The following is a 24483-nucleotide window of genomic DNA, read 5'->3' as shown; positions in this document are numbered from 1 at the left end:
CCTTTATTTTTTGGGTTCTAAGTATGTGTAGCAATGATTTTTTTTTTAAAGTATAAGAGATAGTTGCACGGGTCCGTCTAAACTACGCAGAGCATCAAGTTACGGGCTTTATTTCTTATTAAAAGCCCCTCAACAGCTTCCCACTGGTGGACATAAATCACTAATATCTTCATTAAATATTTAGATATGGCTACACATACAGAGCTGAGATGGCCCAGTGGTTAGAACGCGTACATCTTAACCGATGGTTGCGGGTTCAAACCCAGGCAAGCACCACTATATATATATGTGCTTAATTTGTGTTTATAATTCATCTCGTGCTCGGCGGTGAAGGAAAACATCGTGAGGAAACCTGCATGTGTCTAATTTCATCGAAATTCTGACACATGTGTATTCCACCAACCCGCATTGGAACAGCGTGGTGGAATATGTTCCAAAAGCCTCTTCTTAATGGAAGAGGAGGCCTTATCCCAGCAGTGGGAAACTTACAGGCTGTTACTTTACTATTTTTTTTACACACACACATTGGGCTACGTTACTTAAGTTTAAGTAAGGATTCCTTATCTTTTCTAGCAATAAGTTTTTCTCTTTATAATATTAGTATAGAAACACCTTTCTAAATACTATACATTATATATTTCTATTATTAAGTCTGACAAGCTGCCTTTGCCAAGACGTTGTTTAATTACGACGATTAAAAATATAATTGAAGACTATTATCAAAATATTACAGACACATTATTATATTTATAGCTTGTAATTAACAATAATAAAACTTTAATTATTTTAATGAATTAGTTGTATTATATTTACAATTACATTTTAATTAAGGAAGACTATTATTATTATTTTAGTTTAGATATAGACCAACGTGCTCTCAATTTTGATAATACATTATAACGTCAAAAAGTACGACACAGGTGCTTTATTTTTATTGATTAGATTAATTAAATTGATGTCTTCCACCCCAAATAGAAAACCTTTTGAACATATTATATCCGTTACAACAACAGCCTGTAAATTCCCACTGCTGGGCTAAAGGCCTCCTTTCTCTTTGAGGAGAAGGTTTGGAACATATTCCAACACGCTGTTCTAATGCTGGTTGATGGAATACACATGTGGCAGAATTTCCATGAAATTTGTCACATGCAGGTTTCCTCACGATGTTTTCCTTCACCGCTGAGCACGAGATGAATTATAAAGACAAATTAAGCACATGAATCAGCGGTGCTTGCCTGGGTTTGAACCCGCAATCATCGGTTGAGATGCACGAGTTCTAACCACTGGTCCATCTCGTCTCTTATTATATCCCTTATGTCCTCAAAAATACGAGAACTCCTTAGTGATGTAAAATGTTGTATTGAATGTTTTTTGGTGATATATTGTCGAAATAAATGAATAAAACCTTGATACAATAATTAGAATACATAATAACAACAAATGCTCTCAATGAAACAATAACAGGCAAGACTACACGCGCCTTTCGATAATTGCGACGAGAGGCGCGTTACGTGAGAAAAACATAATGATTGTCGTTGGCAATTTTATTGTAGCACCGCGGACACGCTGCCAACGCTACCGCTCTTTGGATTTTTAATTAAATAATTATTTTCATAATTGGATAATCTTATAATTAACTAATACATGTGAAAATATTGTTAAAAATAACAGTGATTTTAAATCGAAATTAAACAAATATCTGTATCTTAATACTTATATATGACACTTATAAAATAAAATAAAAAGTGTGGTATAGAAGAGATAATTGTCAAATAGTCTCTTAGATAAAGAGGTTTGTAAGACAGGAAGTGGATGATATCGAATATAAAAATAACCAAAATCACATTTTCCTTTTTGAAAATAATTACGTATGTTTTTTTTTAAGATAATTTCATAATAATTATATTTATTCCACACAAAAATTATCTTTATCTATATTGATATTATAAATGTGAAAATAACTCTTGTCTGTCTGTCACTCTTTCACAACCAAACTGCTGAACCGAATTTGATAAAATTTTGTATAAAGCAAACTTGAATTCCGAAGTAGGATATAGGCTACTTTTTTTGCCCAACACGTGACAACCAATCCTTAAAACGCGAGCGAAGCCGCTGACAACAACAAGTAAACAGTAAAATAGATGAACAATGTATAATAACAAAGTCATCAAACGAAATACAGATCAAGTACTAGCTATCCTAGCTAGGCTAATAAAATAACCTGTGTGGCACGCGTCAAATAGGTATGCGCTAATACGTAAGTACATAATCATAATAAGCATATAGCGTTATTTAATATGATTATTCATTTATATTACACCTTCATCCCTAACCTATGGATATCTATGTTATAGTGATCATATTAATTATGTCAATTAATCGCTCCGCTCATCACTGTGACGCATGCGCAAGCCGCTGACGGGAGCGGTTTGAGAATCACACGTCGCCCACACTGATATAAATTACAATACTCGGAATTGTGTCTTGTTACATCATGAAAATATGATAATGATATGTTGCTCGCATATTTATTTGAAACTATTAGAGTAACATGTAAATGCTACTGTTGGGCTAGGTTTGGATTGTATTCCACCATGCTATGACCCGAGTTGGAGCCCCTGAATATTCTATGGTGAGTGGTGTGTAACCGTTTTTAAACCTGTTATGGTTAACACTTAAACAATGAGAATTTTGCAAGCATATAAAAGCGACTAGACGTTTTCAACCGTAACTTATGTAAGTTTGTAATTAAGTTCAATTTCTTTTTAATACCACAAGTAAACATTCCTTTTTAACTAAATAACTTTCTGGGAGATTTCATAGAAGTTTTCATACAACACAAAAACTACATTATACAGCTCTTGTTAAATAGTAACCTAATCATTTATATTTAAAATTTTAGTGGAAACGATATTAGAAAGCAGGTACACATCAATAAAGAGGTTTGAAATAAAACCAAAACTACTTGAACGTTGCGTGCGCTTTGTAAAAGGTTAAAGTTTCGCAAAAAACATGTATCTGTTACAACCGACATACATATATATATATATATATATACATATGTACGAGCAGCTAACAAAACACTTACACCAAAGGCTTAACAACCCATCTTTAGCTAATTTTTATTTTACTTTATATTTAATACACCATGTTGAATAAATCCTCCTTATTACAATTGTTTATTAAAAAAACTTTTTCGTCTTAATGATAATTGACTGAATATAAACACGAAATAAAAAGGCAGACGAACATTAGGTACATTAACTTGGCAACGCATAAAGTAGACGATTAAAAACGTCGATAAAACCGTGAGGCGAACCGCGGCGTTAAGCAATTGTCCAAATAAACATGGGACGAATAAATTAAAACATAAAAATTAGCTTCTAAGATGTAGCGCAGCCGCTGGCGAGTTTACAGCGGAAATCTGCGTCGACTAGAGATTGTTTTTCGAATAAACAATATCGCCATGTGTGTCAGGGCTTCCTCGAAGGATCCTCTTATGTGGTCACCCTAACCCTATCACAATAGATCATAATGACTTAGTCCCTTAAACATTTCATAAGAAATTCTGTGTCATTTTTTTGTTTCCAGATTTATATTGAAAGAAGTTAGATTAATATTATGAGAGATTTAGATGACGAAAAATGTCTTCATAACAGAACTTAACCAATATTAATTAAAATATAGGCAACGCTAAAGCAGACACAGCTTATTTCTTTCACTTAGACTAGTCTGTAAGTCAAAAAATAGTGGCTCGTCGTGTTGGAGTTTATCAAGTCTTGAACAAATAATGGATGCTATAGAAGATCCCTTAAAAAAATTTTTTGGGGATATCGCAGTAACACTGCTTGCACTTTGCTTGATTGGTTGTGCTCAAGACGCAGCTATAATCACTATCATAAGTCAAAACGATTCACATGAATTCGACTCGGGAGCATCCTCATCAGGAGATCAATCGAATACATCAGTTTGACATGCTTTCCGAAAACAAAAGGTACAACTATCACTTTCATAACACCAAGCTGCTATTAAGAACGTCTTGACAGAAATACCAAAAAACATTTGCTTCAATGAAGAAGAATAAGAAAAGTGTCAAATCTTGGTTTTGGGAAAAGATTCAAAGATACACATATAGTTATATTTAATACATTTAGGTTATTTATCTTTAAAGTTACATTGGAACCGTAAACCTTTGAACCGATTTAACCAATCACCCTCATAAAAAGTTTTATTACAAAATCATCAAACGTATAACAATATTTTAGGGCGCCATTATTAATAACACTACTAAGTTGTCACATGAAATAAAGATCCAAAAAATACCTGAAATATACTAATCCCACTTTGATATAATGAGCCATTATATGAATGCATACAAAGTATGTTTTCACAATCACGAGATTAGTTGATCGTTAAGTCTGCAACGTAAATAAATATTTGGAGCTATTCACAAAACAACGGCAGTAAAGGCGACCGCAGACTAACGACATCAAAGGATGCTTTACATAAGATTTATAGCCGCTGAGAAAAGTAAATGGTGATTGAAGTAAGAGTTATTTATATTGAGCAATTAGATGTCTTTAGTATTGATAGTTATGTCCCATTTTATTGTCCGCTTGTCGTTTTGAAACATCTTGTAGATTGGAACTGTTTTTACAGCAGGATCCCATGAAAGCGTTCACACGTATTTGATAGCAAAATTACAATAAATCTCTAGGAAACGCTTGTGTAAAGTCTTACGAACCTGAAGTTTGTTTATTTAGTTATATCCGGAACTAACGGTCTAAATAGAATTTTTATGTAAGTGTTAGATAGCCTATCTATCCAGGCAGGCTATCTACCACATCAAGCTATGACCAATTAGAGCGAAATATCAGGAAAATATTTGAAAAAGAGAGGGCAAATTTTATTTATATTAAATCCCTCTGTTTCTTTCACCGTTCGTATAATTCGTATTTTCTGATCTGATGTGCGTACCCATACGCGCTCCAAGGTACACATATGAGAAATGAGAAAGCGTAGAAATTAGAGGCTATTGATTTTCAAATCTGAAGAACACAGACACATGACACATGCAGGTATCTTAATGTTTCAAAATGAAGTAGAGACTTTTTATTTAAAAATGGTGTAAAGACTGACAAATGGGCTATCGATAAATGGTCACCATAGAAATTGGCATTGTAAAAATAATAACTATACAAATCAATGCACCACAAGGATGGAGGAACAAAAATGTTATGTCAGTTGTACTCGTAGTTACACTGGCTCACTAACCCTTTAAACCTCTCAACAAAACTACGAGTTATTTTGCGGTCGAATTTGTGATGTGTGTGTGCCTACCCAGATGGGCACAAAGTCAACCAAGTGACCGGTAAGGAAGGAACATACAGATCCTACAGGTTAACGAAATACATCGCGAACCATCCACTAACATGTTTTAACACGATTAAATCTCAAAGCTGCAAATCGCATTACACACACACTTAAGTGTATTAATCAGTATTTGACCGCTGTAAGCATGCTTTAAGGTTTCTTAATCCGTGCCAAGGATCAAGAATGTATCTTGAAACACATCATATGATTAAACTATTATGTTTTGACTTTAATCGACAAATACCAGACGTTCTTTCCACTTCGTTTTTCACTCGTAAAATGTTGAAAATCGGCTTACGGTGACACACTGTTTTGGTGCATCCTAAATGCTATAATTATTGTAGTCAATGTCACACATCAATTTGTTTTACGAATCTTTCACGATCGTCTTCTGATGTGTTTTCGAATATATCATACCTTATCAAAATTATAAATTAATTATAAACATAATCTATATATTATGTTACTGACATACAACCTAATCCAATCTAAAAAGAATGATATGATCATAACACACCTTAGATGTACATATTCTATTCCAATTGTTAAATAATCAGCTATATTATATTCTTAATTAATTTATCATTGTTACTAATGCAAAACCATCCCACTCAAGTACTTATTTCAACTTTTAATTTGCATTTAAAAGATACGTTGACGTTCAAAACGCATTTTCGCAATGAATATCATAGCTTATTTATTAAAGCTCTTGAAAGAAATCGTAATATTCAATGTCAAATATTATTTATCTGTCCTTTGTCCTCTTGCGGTTGAAATAGACAATAATTACTATAATATAATTGCTTGTAGATCAACAATATGCAACAAGAAATGTCTTTAAAACCGGACACCGAGTGTCATCCAGCAAATCGTAAAAGCATTCGTCATTAATAGCAGTCACTTAATTCACTGATTTATGCGGTTCGAAGCTCGAAGATTAAAGCTCGCTGAAAGCCCTCGGGACGGCTTAAGTGTTCCGATCAAATATAGAGCTTTCAGACAAGTACTGTATTTTTAACTCGCACTCAGCTTGCAATATTTCACTATGTGCAATACTCAGATACAAATTATAAATAATTACGTATTATTATTGTTTGTTAAATCGCAAACATTAACAGATAAATATATATTTGATGCTATTCAGAGTTGATGACCTGTGGTAGAGTGGTGTGTACACCGGTTTTCATGGGTATGCCACTCCGAGGTCCCGGGTTCGATTTCCGGCCGAGTCCATGTAAATTGCCATTAGTTTTCTATGTTGCCTCTGGTCGGTTTGTGGTACCGTAGTTACTTCTTATTTTCCATAACATAAGTTTTAGCTACTTTGAAAAAAGAGTATTGAATGTGATGTTGTCTAAAAAACAAAGAGGATACAAATAAATAAAACTGTATGTCTATGAATTTGAAATAAATGCTATGCTACCAAAAACAAATATATCTATATTGTTTCAAAAACGGTTGTATGTCAAAAGTTAGTTTATGACTTAAAGTTTTCGTCCGCGGTCGGGAACCAATATTAATATGTAATTCTCTTACGGCCGGCGGGTATTTACTTAAATACGAATTTCTCTCTTTCCGTTACCAATGTTTTGGTTCTAAAGACGACAAACATACATAGACAAAATATATAGATAATATCGTTAATTACAAGCTATAATTAACTTCAACTTTATACTTATGTATGTGTTCAATCTAAATAATAACTTAAACCGATTGATCTTAATTTGATTTTATATTCTTAGTGATTTGATATTATTGTGATAGGGCTTTCTGCAAGCCCGCCTGGGTAGGTACCGCCCACTCATCAGATATTCTACTGTTAAACAACAGTACGTAGTATTGTTGTGTTCCGGTTTGAAGGGTGAGTGAGCCAGTGTAACTACAGGCAGGTCTCCCAAGAAGACGACAAAAATGATTTCCAGCGAAGATCTGCTGATGTTTAGTATAAAATATAAAACGCCAAAATGTAATTTAATATAAAATGTAAAAAAAGGCACGGGCATCTGAGAGCCTGTGGATGTAGTAAATTAAATAAAAAAATAAAATAAAAAAAAACTACAGGCACAAGGGACATAGCATCTGAGTTCCCAAGGTTTGTTCCGCATTGACGATGTAAGGAATAGTTAATATTTTTTACAGCGTCATTGTCTATGTGTGATGGTGACCACTTACCATCAGGTGGCCCATATGCTCGTCCGCCAACATATTCCATAAAAAAAATGTTAGTCAATTTTATAATAAGAATATTAACATTGTTGTAAACATCTTAGCCTAGCATATGATTTAAGGCGTCGTTTGGGTTGTATTTAGAGCTATATATTTTTGTCTATTCTTGAACAATGTAAGGTATTATTTATTAATGATTCAAGGGAATTAGTTTACCAATTTAAAGATAACAATTGGTAACATAATCACTAGCGCACGTATTGTATATCGCACGTATGCCTTTTAATATTACATATGACGTTAATATATAACTTTAATTAAATAATCTTTTTATGTCAAGAGATTACCTCCATACATACCCACAAATAATGTTACCTCTTTATAATATTAGTTCAGAATTATAGATTAACATCTCCAAAGAGGACTAATAACAAAAAAAATCGCACAAGTCATTTACACGGTTCTAAGTCCAGTCTAAACAACTGGACACATTAACCATCGCTAAAATTACCGACTGGTAAAAGCTATCAACTGAAATAGGGCTGTCACTTTAACTTATTTATTTAATATTAAATTTTATGGCTACATCAAGTCTTATGGAGTAAGTATAACCTTGGACTGAAAGATCAATTGAATTTTTAGTGGAAAAAGAAGTCGATTATTTTACTAACGGGGACAATGATCGTACTATACTTGTAGTCTTTTTATAAGAGGTTGAAAAGCGAATCTTAAAACAGTTATGGCAAGAAGAAGTGATTAGAAATATAGGTATCAATATCATTATTTGTATTATTTATCACGTGCTTACTTGTAAAGAGAACATTATAAAAAAAAGCCTTTCAATTGTTGAAAGTGCAACCCACATTGGAACAACGCGATAGAGAGCCTTAGACCTTCTTGAAAAGAGATACTGCTTTTGGCTTCAGGACATTTATAAACTATAACGTTACATTAAAAAAAAGGATCGTTGTGAACAAGAACTAGCTTGAAAAAAAACCAGTAATAAAATAAATGAGAATTTTTCCAAATAAAATAAATACTATCGGTTCATCTTAAGACATAATTTCATTCCACATACTCTTCCTTGGTTCGATAATAAAACAACTGAAATAAGTAGTTCTAAGCAAGACAAACGCACTAACATCAGGCCTAAGATGATTCGCAAATCCACTGCTATGGATTTAGGGGTGCCAAACGGGACTTTAAATAATAATTAACTTTCAAGTATTCAAATAGATAATGTTATATCGCAAGCTAAAAAAATTAACAAATGTATATTATATTTTCTCTAATAATCATCTCTTTAATAATTATTAATTAAAACTTTGATGAATGTCTATATTTTATTATTCATTGATAATTAATTATTACTTATATTCTGGCAATCATGTAGTTTATATTCTAAAATTACAAGCCAAGTTTTTATAATACAATGGAACTTAATCGATAATTGTTGTTTTGTATGTTGATTTTTTATGTAACAAAAATACTATTTAAAATCATATCGTTCCTAAGAGCGTTTCTTAACATCTCATCCAACGACAAGGCAAATTCATCAGCGAAATATAACTAGGGTCGATTGACGCAATAAGCCGACATGAGTACTCGCAAATAATCCGAATAAATTTATTATCTAAATATAAATTGGCAGCCCTAGTGACGGACGCAGCTGCATCGCCCGATGGCTTATTGCTCGGACGTTCAAATTACATCCCGCAAACATAAATAATAGCTCATAAACACCAATCAAGACATTATTAACAGTGATTAAAGGCGAAAATCGCGTACAATATCGTTCTAAGGCAGTTATTTAAAGGTTGTCGCGCATTGAGCTCGATTAAAACGCTACATTATAAATGCAAGCGCGACTTGAGATTAGAATAGGGGCTATTTCTGCTTTTAGAGGGTCAGCAACCCTGTTGAACCTTATACAGTTGGAATAAGGGTCATTTACGATCAGCATGGTGATCGTTTTGCGGCCACTGTTTTAGATACAAGAATCCATTATTGATTGTCGTAAAGTATATTGTTTGTACTAGAGCGGCAAATATAGGGTTTGTAAGTCAATTTGCTGAATTAAGTCGATTACTCTTACAAACATTTGTTTCGCATCAATCACATATTTTAACGACACATTGAAATTAGACAATAATATCCCCAAAATGGATAAGCATTAACAAAATCACAAAATCTAAACTACTAATTAAATGACACAGTTAACATTATATGAATAAATACAAATAAAGTACCCAAAATAGACAAATAATAATAGGTACGAACATATTATTTAATCGCGTCTCGATGATACAACGATAGAGCCAACAAACGCAACAAACGAGCAATCAATAAGGCTAATTACATCGCATAAACAATTCTCTCAAACAAAGCACGTGCACATACATTCAGTATATATTAATATCATTACACGGCCCAAAATACAAGCGCACCGCACCGAGCACTTTCAACTAATTGACTGTGATTTACAACTGCACCGGTTTATAGCATCGCTTTTAGAATTTAAAAAGTTTTAAATAAAAACAGTAACGATGGAATATGAACTTTCTAATTAGGTCCAAAGGTCAGGTTTTTGGTTGCGCACGAAGGGTACATCGAACGTTTCGGATAGTACGGCTAATGGTAACCTCTCAACCACAAACTTCGTGGAATCGCTTGTTTATTTGTCAGCGTGTGTGGGATTTTTGATGGTTATATCGATGTCGGGAAGAGTAATTGCTCGAAGCATATTGTTTATGTTTATATGTTATGGCTTTATGAATACGACCGCTTTAAAGGCTTCGTTTGCGATCAATCGATGACCTATTAAATGCTTATGTCGGCTTCATCCGAGTTAATCGTTTCAAACGATCGACTCAATAAGTACAGCAATTTATTACTTCAAAGGGAATACTTACACAGTAACATTTATAATTGCAAAACGTTATTATACAATATTTAATTCATATATAAAAGTGGATGATGATGACTGATATGTAAGTACGCCACAAGTAAGACGTTTTTATGGTAATTATCCTAAATGCCTAAAAATAAAATGGCTAAAATAAAAAAAAATATTATAAATAGCAGAACATGACTTTAGATTTTATACCGGATTATAAGTTTAGATTGTTCAAAGATTATTTAGATTTAGAAAAGTTTAGATAAAGTTAAAGCCAGTATTTTTTGGCCTTTTTATCGATATATGAATATGTGAAATATTTAATGGTACGGTTTGCTGTTTTGTGTAGTGTAGTTTCAAAATATTTAATGAGCAATTTTTGTTTTTTGCACTCGGCAACTCAGCAGTAACTGAGTAGCTTCCTAAGCAGATGTGTCGTGTTATGATAAAAATAGAAAATAGTTACAAGATAATTTCGATAATGTATACTGACCTTTTCCTAATTTGTCGTCATCAGCTCCAGAACTCCACACCGGAGAGTCTTTCGACTTCGGCACAGACAGGTTCAGCGGTTGATCGTCAGTCTTAAACGCGAACTGCACATTTTCGTATTCACTCTCACTAGTTCTAACACCGCGTTGAAGCAACTGTTCCTGCAGCTTGTTCTTATGCACACTTATATTAAACTTCCTGTCCGTCAGGTCTCGCGGCACTTGCGTACTCTTCTCTTGAAACGAGAAGTTCTTTTTGCTGTCGAAATTCCGTTTCACGTTCATCAGCTGGCTCACGGTCGAACGCTTCGATTCATCTTTGGGTACGTCGCCGTTTTTCGATAATCCTAAAATATATTCTATCGTGTGAGGTGTTGGTTTCTTGGGCGGTTTTCCGTACACGTGGGGATGCCAGGAAGGCTCCAGATTCTCCTCTTTATTTACACTGTCACTTACATTATGAGCATCCTTCGCTTTAGCCGCACTTTCCGAATCATCTCTTTGTTCCAAACTCTCATTTTTCTCATAGTCGTCATCGTCAGCTATGACCAGTTCTTCCTCTTTGTCTTCATCATCGACGTTGATCTTCTCATCCTGTAAGTCAGGACTCAGCCTGTCGACCTCCCCGTACTGGTACTCCGTGTATGACGCGTCAGTGTTGTAGCTGTGCACGTCGATCAGTCTGTCTGCCTGTCTAATCAAATTCGGCGTCGCGTAATTGGACACTACAGTTTGCATCTCTCCGGACTCTCTCGATGTATCTTGTTTGCATTCGACCACGTCTTGTTCGCTCATGTGTAAGTTTCAACCGCGAATCGTACGGAAATAGACTCTCATGTTTGTTTTTATGATTGAATTAGCGTTTAATAGCCACTCGGGATTGACGCTAGTTGGGTCGTTTGATGTCGAATGCGGCTTTGAAGTTGTTGAATGTTTTCACCGCTTCCTGTAACAAACGGACGATTTGAGTCTAATTGAGTGAGTGCTTCGATCGACCAGGGTTCTGCTCGGTCTATTTTAAACTTAACTGCAACTGTCTATTCAATACGTTCCCCTATTATATTAAAGAGCTTATGTACAATGGAAATAATCTGTCTGAATCGATCGTAAGTATTTGAATATTAGATCAAAACAATTTCATATTTATCTGACATATTGATACTAAATTACACTATGAAAATGAAAATGCAGTATTGAAATAAATTCAAATATAAGTTATAGAAATACAGTCGTGGATAAAAGGGCATACGTTTATTCGCCTACCCTCGCCGTGCTCTATCTAGGCTCACGTTACCCCTCGTCATAGTCACCTCTACCCCCTAACCCCCGATCGCACTCACACAAAAACGTGTAACATGTAACTATCATCGGTAAGCGCTGATTGATTTTTATTGGACGCGCGTAGGGTTGACGCTAAGCTTATATTTTTCATAATAAACAAATAAAATCTATAAATAGCAGTAGATAAAAAATTTTAAAAAGTTATCTATTTTAACCAGTAAGCAAGTAAGTGTTTATGTATTTATTTATGTTTAAAATTATCTCATTCTGGGCGATTTTTATTTGGGAAGAAACCTATATCGGAAGAAACTCTACATTTCCACCAAGCCATATTGAGGTAGCGTGGTGGGTTTGCTCTACACCTCTTCTACTGGGAAGGAGTCGAAGGATAATAATTAAAATTTATTACTTTACCTCAACTTAGAATAAATTATATCAAAAGATCTAGGAAACAACAGCTTGTATGTATAAATTAACGTCGATAAATCTGTTTATAATAAACTAAACATTAAACAGACATCCAAAGCTTTATCGTCAACTTAGAAATAGTTTTGAACATGAACAACGTTATTTTAATCATTATGTATTGAAAGAACAAACATATATAAATAGATATATAGAATAAATGCTCGGAATGTACAAAGTTGCATAAGATGCAACAGGCAACCGTATCGCTAAAGCGATCTCCCACCCAACCTATGGACAGATTAACAACTTTAAAATGTGTTCAAAGGGGCACAATAAAGAAATTAATTAATTTATAAACATTCATATATTATTAAATACATAAAAGAATACATACTACTAATATTAATACTATATAAATTATCAACATAAGCCTATTAATGTTCCCAAGGTGGAAGCCTTCTCTTTTTTTTTTATAGATTGGCGGACGAGCATATAGGCCACCTGATGGTAAGTGGTCACCAACAACCGTAGACAATGACGCTGTGAGAAATATTAACTATTCCTTACATCGTCAATGTGCCACCAACCTTGGGAACTAAGATGTTATGTCCATTGTGCCTGTAGTTAATAATCCTAGGAGCTCCTATATCTCCGATAGGACTTAAATAAAACTACTTTACAACATGCATAGATCTTGTCAACTGACACTTAATCCGTCATTTGATCTCAATATTTTACAAGTTTTTCTTATATCGCAAGCTTTATCCAATGACTTCGAATGACATTACGTATTTGTATTAAATCACAGATTAAATAATTTTGTTGCTTTTAATGTTTTATTGGAATTATTAACTAAGGCATACTATTAACTACACCATTAGACCGATTATAAAAGGGTTAGTTTAATATTTTAGATGAAAATTCCTATTCTATTCCTGAAATCCGTTTGAGGAAAATGTAACATATTCATGAAATTAATTATATTTAATTAACATACTTAAGAAATTTAATTGGTGAGAGAAGAATAATTACTGAATTTCTTATCTATGGTTAGTTTATAATTATATAAAATATTAGTTAAAAAAATCATAGGTTCTTTTGAATTTACTTGAATATATCAAGAATATATTTTGTTAAGAAAGATTTAAATTTAACAGTAAATGCGATGTCATGGAGATTTTTCATTGACATACAATTACATTTTAAAATGTCATTACTATAAAAATATCGATAATCTTTGTATAAGCTGTTTCTTTTTAAAGTTTGTTAATACAATAAATCTTTACGAATTTTATTACGAACATTAAAAAATGATATTTAAATGAAATGCTAACGAATCGTTAAGTTTTTTTTCTTATAGAACTTAATATCACTTAAGTGTGATATTTGATCACTTTAATAAGCCATTAATATCTATCTAAAGATCAAATTGTACAATATCATACAAAGTGTTTCATTTAGTTTAAAGTATATGCCTTATACATTAATATATGTTGCTAATTTAACTTTATTGTCTTCAAGTGTTCGATACAAAAGGACTTAATGCCATGCAAGCGTTCTCTGCCAGTCAAACTTTATGCCAAGTAAATGATATTCACGTTGGCGGCATAAGCTTCATAACTAACAGAATTACATTCAGAAATGTAATCTTTGTATTTAAACAATAGAACAATGATATAATATGAAAAAACATTTTCTGAAGTTGGATAGTTTACATATTTTGCAATTATTTTTTTATATTATTTTACTTTATTAGGGAAACAAACAGTACAAGTAAGCTTTAAAACTATAACATAAAAATTAGCACATATACCAGTAAAGTCACCACTTATAACTTAAAACATAATAATCAGAACAAATAAGTTATAATATCTAATATAATAATTAAAAGAAAAAACAAAACTATGAAAGAAGTGGAAATTTTAAAAATAAAGAGAAAGAGTTAGCGATTCTGTAAATATACCAATGCCGGAAAATTTAGTGTTATATTCATTACAGGCTCTATATAGTATAAACGAATTTCAAACATGATTTGACTTTAATAAGGGCAAAGTAAACAAAGCCTTATTTCGTATACATTACTAAAATAATATTTCTTTTTCCATTGTGGCAACCCTGTCGATAAATTGAAACAAAGCTGTCAGGGGGGGCATCATATCACAGTTCGCATACTCGAACCGAAACCGATACATTCCGACAGATGAAAATTAAATGCCTATAGCATTTTCTGTGACGCTCGTGAACGGCCGACAGTAAATACGACGTTTAGAGAGTTTATTGTACGGGGACATCGACATTGTTATTTACATTATTTGCCTTCCCTTGATCTGTTTAAAAAATGGCTATATACTTACCATGCCTTGGATAATTCAATAAGTTTAACGAATAGATCACGATTACATTAATTTAATACAATTCTACAATACAGATTATAAATCATTATTCATATTAAGAAGTGTAACTAATTGTAAAATTAAAATGTATATATCATCATCATATATATATCATCGGCTTAGTCTTGTAAAAAAATAAAAGTAAAATATTGTAGCCTAAGATACTCCTCATTATATCAGTTATCTGCCAGTGAAGGTCCTGTCAAAATCGGTCCAGCCGTTACAGAGATTAGCTGGAACAAACAGACAGATAGACAAACCGAAAAAAATGTAAAAATGGCATTTTGATATATGTAAAAGGATGCACTTAAAGATGTTTTTCGCATTAGCATATCATTGTAATCGTTTATTTTCACATATTATATTTTAATTTTGAAAACAATAACTGCTGGGTATTTACTAAAACTTTAATATTAACGAAATTTTTTTAACGTAAATCCCGTAAGCGATATTCGTCATTGTGTCAATTGCAACCCGATATAAAAGAAAAACTAAGTATAATATCAATCAACTATAAATATCAAATCGTTTGCCAAAACAAAAAACAAAATCAAAAGAGATACTTGTCAAATATTTAATGTAACACATCAAAAACTAAACGACTCTTAAAATTTTTATAACTAATAACGCAATTATTCTATTTGTATCCGATTCATAAGCCAGATGTCCGGTTCAAATATACTTATGATCAGAGAAATGTCAAAATCAAAGAATTATTAAAAATAATAATAATACAGGAAATGTTACAAGGGAACTAGACGCTTTGAAAATTGCCCGACACGTTCCTGATTCGCCATTCGTTGCTTCCGACGTCTTATATTAAAATTATAATCACATCAAAACTAATTTGCCGTTTGAATTTCTTTTATCTGAATTAACGACCCTATTACGAAGTATTAGGGCTGTTAATTGCTGCGGCTCTGGGTGTCAACTGCATTTTAAATTTATCGCCGATATCAAAGGGCCACACACGTCGCGTACTTCCGCAACTGAGTAAGTTCTATCGATTAAAATTATAATCTCGAGACATCGGCCGTTCGATGACTTATTGGTTTTAATATTTTTCTAACCCAATCATAATGTTAGGAGTAAAACAAAACAACATCAAAATTTTTAGTAACGTGATATCATTGGTAGCGAAATAATAAAATATTTAATAAATATGCTGTAGATTATGGATTCTTGAAAAAAGAACCTTTTGAATGTCGGAGTTGTTCTCGGAACTTTGAAAGAGAAATTGAAGTGAATTAGAAAATCGCATGGAATATGAAAATCAAGGGTTTATATGTCTTGTTCTTCGATGAGAATAGGGTATTTGTTTCGTTTGAATGGTGAGTGGGCCAGTGTGGAATGAATGAATGAATAATAGAAGAATAATCAAAGATTTCTTCTTCTGCCAGCTGTATTGTAAGTTCAAAATAAATTATCATAAGTACAAGACAGTTTTTTTCATATTAGCATAAGGATTGTAGATTTATAGGTTTTATCACAATAATTGTCATCTAACCTATCTAACTGTTATGTTGGTTGATTGACTACCTGAGAACACAGCAGACCAAAATCCTCGGAAAACACGCTAATCTGTTAAACATAAGCCTAAACGCTGTGGAGTTTAATCAGATTGCCGTCTAATTATTAAAATGTAACTACTATAATTAATCTTGATCAAATGGCTTGTTTCAACTGAGTTCTACATATCCCACATGTTTTAATTTAAAATGTAAGTTACTTTACACTGGTGAAATTTTAAATACACCGGACGTTTTTTATTAGTATTAGTTACTGGGTTAACAGAACAGTTCAAGATTAAACATCTTAATCACGTCCACAGCTGAGATGGTGGTACATTTTAAATTATTATATATAAATTTATTATTACTTGCGGACTCCATGTTTATATCGGCTATACTTTTAACTCAACTGTTCAAAATATGAGTGTAATGTGTTCAGGCTTTTTGTATCTATTTCCCTCACATCATCCCGAGTCACGTCATCGACCTGCCCTTATGCCCATTTTACTTGGGGTCTTGTCAGCATGTCTTCTTCTTCCATACTTCTTCGTCGGTCTTCATCTCACAAGTAACATTCTTTCTAACTATCGTCTTTCACACAATCCACCCATCGGTTCATCCCCTATCTCTATATCGGTTCGGTTTGGTCATCCCCTATCTCTATATCAAGCCACATACATGCTCAAGACAACATCATCCCAAAGACACTAGTTAAAGCTTTTCTAGATAACTCTACGGGTCGCTTATATCAATTGTCGTAGTTATTGATGTCTAGATTTATTTTTGAGTGAGTTTTAAGTGACATAAGTGAGTTTTAATCATTGGTGAAATTTCTTCCATTAGTATAATTCATAAGTTTTCCTATTGAATGAAATAGGTATGTGTAGTGGAGCGGCATTTTTATATATATAAAAGGTAATATGATTCCCTCAAAACTGATCTAGAGTATAATCGTTTCTGCCTACACAACGGTCAGTACCGCTTACTTAGTATTTCCAAAGTCCTATAGTTTTAAATTATTATGCTTACATTTGATTTCAATTAACGTCACTAAAACAATTCTTATAAAATAAAATATATGTTAACGATTCATTCACAGGAAAATCAAATCTATTATTAAGATATAAAGCATATTTCAGCGTGCATTGATAATTGACGTATATTCTTTAGAATGTTATATTTGGATTTGTGTCATGTTTATATTTTAATAGAAAATTTAGTTTTGTTTTAATAATATCGCTTGGAAATTATGCTTAATTTAAATACTCGATCGAGTCAATGAGTACAGCACAGCTCTTCTCTGTATGCTGATGTGATTCTCTGATGTGGGTTTGGACATCAGTGAATTGAAACAATCATCTGTAAACTACGTACGTTAATTAAGTAGACTTTTTGTCCGCATGACGTCATAAATTCGGACTACCTAACTGAATTGCATAAAAATCTACTACCGATTATTAATTATAAGGTTATATAAAGAGTATAGATACTAATGAGAACAAATTGGCATAAGATGCAGAAGTACGATACCTCAAATGAAATAACATATAAAAAATTAATTTATATCGTGTCTAATAGGAAAATTTAATTCTTAAATACTCACATGTTTTTCCCATTGAGTTAAAAAATTCAAGCTAAAATGTACACTAAAATGAAAAATAAAATGTTAAGTTCAATAAGACGAATCTATACAAAACGTTTATGATAAGTAATCTTAGAATTGTTAACATCGAGGAAGGAGTTGTACTGGTATGTCAGATCGAAATTAAAAAAGCAGAAAGCGACACTAAAATAATGGCAAGAATGTTACCATTTTCCTGTTCAAATGCTATTCAAATTCTTCCGACGAAAATTTTGTTAATATTTTTGATTAAATATCAACTGTCTTACTAAACGTTGAGCGAATGACAAGAGACATTAACTTTTATCTTTATTATGAGCTTGAACTATATTGAGACTAATATTAATGATAAAAAACAGAACTAATACTGCCAGGCAGGATTATTATACACATATATAATTGTATACAGCTAACATAACTTCGTATTTTAAATCTTGGAAAAGAGTAACTGAGTATCTTGCCGGTTATTCTCAGTAGAATCTAGATTGAACCGGTGTTAGTTTCGGTTAAAATAGTTTCGTAAAATAACGATGCAAAATTGCTTATTGAAGTATATCTTTGGCTTTTATTTTATTAGAAAGGAAAGAAGTTACAATGAAAATTTCTCAAGTCTCCCTATTAAGCGGTCGGCAAGTTCTTAAGTTAATCAATGATCAGTAAATAAATTGAATTTTACAATCATTATATATAAGCAAAAACCTTAAGGTCATAATTTAGAAAATGGCTTATGTCATGACTACTGAGTGACTACTTATTTGACACGCGAGGAATTTTGTGCCTGATATATTATTATTGGTATCCCTATTTGAACTACTGTTCAAAGCAGTACAAGCTGTTTGACTGTGATATACCTACCCTGTAAGTGGGAGGACCGGCCACGCACAAAATTCCAAGCACCATGCAGAAGAAACTTAGATAACAAAAAGATAGACTCCTTTAAATTTTCAGTATATGTCTTGTGACTCTTAGGCTAGATGCAGATACACTGACTATAATACTACAGAACTCTCATACTCGTGAAAAATTATCAGCCACCGTATAGGTAGGTTTCCTCGCAATGTTAGGTAACCATGAAACACAAGATAAATTATGAATACAAATTAACAACATTAATTTATATGTATTTGCCAATTTGAGTTGAGTTTGAATTCAGAATCATCCATTAAGATTTATGCCTTGTGTCCACTGGGCCATCACGGCTTCATGTTTATTTAAACCCACGAAAGTTCAGAATAAATTTCATGTATACAGCGACTCTCACAGTAAATTGTCTGTAGGCTACTGAGAGGTTCCCTCCAGAATTAGACTAGGTCTCAGCTGCACTCAGAGTACCTCACTTAAAGTGCACTGGAGACGAACCCTTTTAGCTTTTCATCCCGATGTCTAACTGCACTGAAGTCTACGTCGACAACACACCACATAGACACGAATACTTAAATTGTTAAAATCCATACAAATAGTATAAATGTAAAAGTAGCTCTGTATTTATGTCTGTTGCTCACACTACCAAACCGCAACCGAATTTGATGAAGCAAATTTAAACTCCAAAGAAAAAAAATAGGCTTCTTTTTTTGCCTAAGATTTGACAACCAAACTCATAAAACGAAAAACTAGTTATGAATATTCCAAAATTCTAATACTTTTTTTAGAAATACGGTAGGCGTACGGACGTGTGGGCCACATGATGGTAAGTGGTCACCATCGCTCATAGATATTGGCGCTGTAAGAAATATTAACCATTCCTTACAGCAGAAGAGTACAATACTGATTTTTTGTTTGTCAGTAGAATATAAAATTTGGGAATGGAACGCAGACGGGCTTGCACAAATACCACAAATTTAAATAAATAGAAAAAGTAGAGTAGCTCGTTTATATCTCACACTTGGGCTCAAACTTCTTACTAAGTTGGTGGATTATAATGTGCCAGAATTTCATTCAAAGCATGCGGGGTTTTTCACAAAGTTCCACATCAACATGACATGTTGAATTATCAATTTCTTCTAGGGATCGTCAATTGACTATTATCGACTAAAATTAATCTTATGTAAATAGTAAGTCGTTTGACTTTTACTGTATTATTAGCCGCCGGCCATTTATTGAGATCGAACTACAATTTCGTAGAAAGTATATTTTGATTAATTGAATTCTCTTTAAAAACCGATTCCCACTATTTAATCTAACCGCCTAAAATATTAATTAATAACACAAATATTACGCTCATGAATATCTACATATGTTGATAACTCGTATTCGGTTTTTAAAATTAATTGATGTATTAATTTTATTCCGAATAATTACCCTTTCCACTGAAAATAATATCAGACTCCTGCTATTGATATTTCTCAGAATGAAATGTATGTTTTCAGAAGTTACAGTCACTATTTGAAATGTTTAAATATGACACAAATAAATTGTTATTTTTTTGTAATGTCTCTTGGATTCATATGTTAGTGCTGTACAGTATAATTACAATCTATAATAATATTACAAATGTGAATGTAACTCTATGTGTTTGTCGCTCTTTCACGACGAAACCGCTCCAAGAAAGGACATAAGATAATTATAGAATATAAATTTGCAATAAGAGAAAAATCAATCAACGCAAAAGAAATAATCTTGCAAAAATTGTACGCAACACGGAAATACTCACTTTGGAGAGCCCCTTCGGCCGGCCTTTATTAAAATTGAGTCTTGGGATTTTTATAAAACGATAAAAGTACCATCAACAAAACCAAAATTATACTATTTTAAATTAGGCATAACTTTGAAATATATATGATACATTCATAAATATGTATTGCGATTGTGTGCAACGCGGCGCATGCGCATCAACACGAAGGCTTTCACAACAAGCCGTGTTATCTATGTGTTATCTGTCAATGCGTGTCTCTTGTTGCGTATTTGTATGCAATTCTATTTTACGCCATTTTTTTACATGTTTTTTTTTACATAATGAAAATTATTATTACGTAAATGTTTGCAAAATGAAATCATTTTTATTATGTAAAATTATTATTGTATATATAATAGTTTTTATCTTTGTAAGTATATTACGTGAAATCTTCAGAAGATTTCACGTAATATACTTACTATCATCGTTACGAGACTAACCAACCGACGCGGAATTCTCTGTCGATGGCAATAACCTATCAATTATTGTACTCCGCTGATCCTTCCCTCTATTCTTTATATACCAACGGACGGTTAACAACATTTATAATATAAACTAATACATATCTATTAATATTATTTAAATCTCAAGACAAAAATACTACGAATTGATGAGTATTGATTAAGAAGAAAAACGTAATATTAATAATAAATTCGTATAACTCGTTATCAATTGATTAGCCACCAATTTAATGTTATTATGTAAAGATAAGAATACCTAAGCAGATTTAATACTCACACAGAAACGCACCTCTAGTTTCATTAGGTATGTAATAAATATTTATACTATCCTATCCTACTAATATTATAAATGCGAAAATTAGTAAGGGTGTACTTATGTTTGTTACTCCTTCACAAAAAACTACTCAACGGATTTGGGTGAAATTTTACAGTAATATAGGTTATAAATCAGAATAACTCATACGCTACAATTTTTATTAATTTTATGTAATTTGTTCATAATATAACGATACATATCGAAAACCCGTGCGAAGCCGGATCTGGTCGCTTTCATATAGAAAACAATTAATATTTTTTTCATATCCAGTATATAATATCGTGAATTACTTTTCTTTTAAAAAATTGATGTCTTTTTATATTCCTACGAATTAGCGTAACCCCATAACCCCTGTCATTTATATAATAAGACTTTGAAGTTTGAACTCATAAGTAGGTAAAATTTAGTTCATTAATAACATAAATATACTTTTCATTTTCAAATTTCATCCTTTTTTTAATAAGTTTGTGTTTATTAAATATTTTAATTATTTAAAATATTTAATACTCACAGCCTTCAGCCTTTTCGAATAGTTCAATAAATAATTACAATAAAAATATGCATTCGTTATTTTTAAAAATTTAGAACCTTTTGATACATATAATACGTATTACCAGATATATTATTATAATAATGTTAATTTACTATGTAATGCTTAAAATATAATTACTAGAAGTCTGTTTGGATACAAAGAGAACTCCGTAAACTAGAATCAATTAACTTCAACTATCCTAATCTATCAACGACGCTACGAAAGTTTAAACTAACTTATAACCTAAATAATAGTATGTACAATTTTTTTTTTATTTTAATTTATAGCATCTATTTTTATAAATAAAGGCATATAAACAATTGTTTTGTCATCAATTATTCAACTAGATTATGTTCTTAAACATTTCTGTCTTGGGTTAATTAATTTTAAAGAATCTCTTAAGTTTTTTACCGTCTTCAATTTAAAAACATGATTGTAATTAAATTTAATTAGAGTAACGTACTTAAACGTTTTAATGTATCATGTATATTTATTTGGAATAACATGGAATTAAATTGTATTACGCATAATGTTAAAATTGAGATTTTAAGGTAAACAAAGGTAAGCGGTATTTAATCTCAAATAATGTATATTATTGTAGGTCTATCTCTATGCGATAAAAAATATATAAAACCTTGATAATTAAAACGTCGCATATTAAAAAGCAATTCATTCAAAAAAAAGAAAAAGGACTGTCACGATGATATTAATCAAGATTTAACTCTTAAGATAAATAAAAAAAAAACATTAAACAACAATCAATCAAAACGATTAGCTGATAAAAATATTTTAGTCTAAATCCGAAAACTTTGTAAACGAAAACCGATATAAACAATAAAAATAAACTTCACGACAAAAAAATTACGATAATCTACGTCTCGTTAACATAATTACGTCTCAACTTAATTAAAAACCTTATAATTACGTTTTATTGCTCACCTGACCGGTCCGATATCCGTATCAATCACACAGCACAAAAAAAAGAACTCAATAAAAAGGTCACAGATTAAAAAAAAATAGTTCGTTAAAAACAATCAGTGAAACAATTCGAGTCAATTATGCCACTTCCGAACGTAGTGTCAACGCATTGTTGGTAACAATGGCGTTCGGGGAACCGATTCGTAACCGAAAGCGTTCCGAACGTGCTCCGAGCGGGCCGCGCGTGTGTGCGGAGCTGTTAACGCGACGATCCTCACAGTTAGACTAACTCAGATCCAAATCGCTTAATTTTATGAGTTGTTGCCTTCTCCACCCCTCGTTGCGCGGACGGTATAACTTTAACGCGACGTCCATAACAATATTGTTTAGAAATTAATTTAATTATAGCTGTTTTTACATTTGTTTATTTGAACGTGGTTTTCCTTTGTACCAACGAATAGTCAATTTTGTCTTTTATCGTCTATTTACTAATTGTATAAAACTTTAATTACGCCATATTTTCGTCGTTATAAAAATAAGCACCGAATCTAATTTATCGTTATTATCAATATGTATTCATTCATCATTATGTATATGAAAGACAGCAGTGCGATTCTGTAAGAATTCACTTCGAATCTCACTTGTAAAACTTGACTATGGTATAAATTTAATAATTGTCATAGTTAATGTCGCAAATCACATTAAAATATTTTACGCGCGTATACTGCCGTGAGTTTATTTTAAAATGTGGCCAAATGTTCCAGCTGATGATAATCAGTCACCACTTACAGATATTATATAACAAAATATTAACAACTTCATATATCGCTAATACGCAACCAAGCATGAGAACTAAAGTTATATGTATCTGTGCCACACACATTACAAACCAACAATGCAAAGTATGTAGGGCGGTAGAATGTTTGATGAATGGACAGTACCCAACCAGACCACTCTACCGCCGAGTATAAGATGGGTGAAAAAGCAGAAAAATGATAATATTTGAGTAGTCATCATCAAATGAGAGTAAGTTCGTAAAGTTATCTTTAATTGAATATGAAAAATTAACTTATCACATCATTGGGAATGTCAAAAATCGGAATTATCAATGAGCATATACTTATTCTGATACGAAACCAATCCAAGATAGAAGTAATTATGTTTATCATCATTAAAACCTTCGAATACAATAACAGTTTTTACGATAATATTTATATCAGCAAGTAATAATGCAGTTTTAGTTTTAGTTTATACGATTATTAAAATAATCGGAAATATATTGATTAAGTACGATTATAAAATGTACACAGGCGATAAAATCTATGGAGATATCATGCAATTATCTAGAATACATGGATTTTTTTTGAATGATCCCACAGGTACGTGAATTTATATTATTAAAAATACATATAATATAACTGTTATATTTATTCATTCTTAGAGTC

At 32.1% G+C, this 24483-nt stretch overlaps 1 protein-coding gene across 1 annotated transcript in view; it reads right to left on the bottom strand.

The window, feature by feature from the left end:
• LOC124538899 overlaps positions 1-23315 on the bottom strand; it is a 91875-nt gene extending 68560 nt beyond the window's left edge. Inside the window, exons 1-2 of the mRNA XM_047116152.1 lie at positions 23060-23315; positions 10929-11872 (exon numbers count right to left, since the gene is read on the bottom strand). Of these exons, the coding sequence (XP_046972108.1) occupies positions 10929-11721 (793 nt within the window). The 5' untranslated portion in view covers positions 11722-11872; positions 23060-23315. The remainder of the gene's footprint in view (positions 1-10928; positions 11873-23059) is intronic.
• Between the last annotated feature and the right edge of the window lie 1168 nt (positions 23316-24483).

Source organism: Vanessa cardui, chromosome 21, assembly GCF_905220365.1.
Source record: "Vanessa cardui chromosome 21, ilVanCard2.1, whole genome shotgun sequence".
In the NCBI taxonomy this organism is placed as follows: Eukaryota; Metazoa; Arthropoda; class Insecta; order Lepidoptera; family Nymphalidae; genus Vanessa; species Vanessa cardui.
This window is presented reverse-complemented; position numbering and strand designations above follow the sequence as displayed.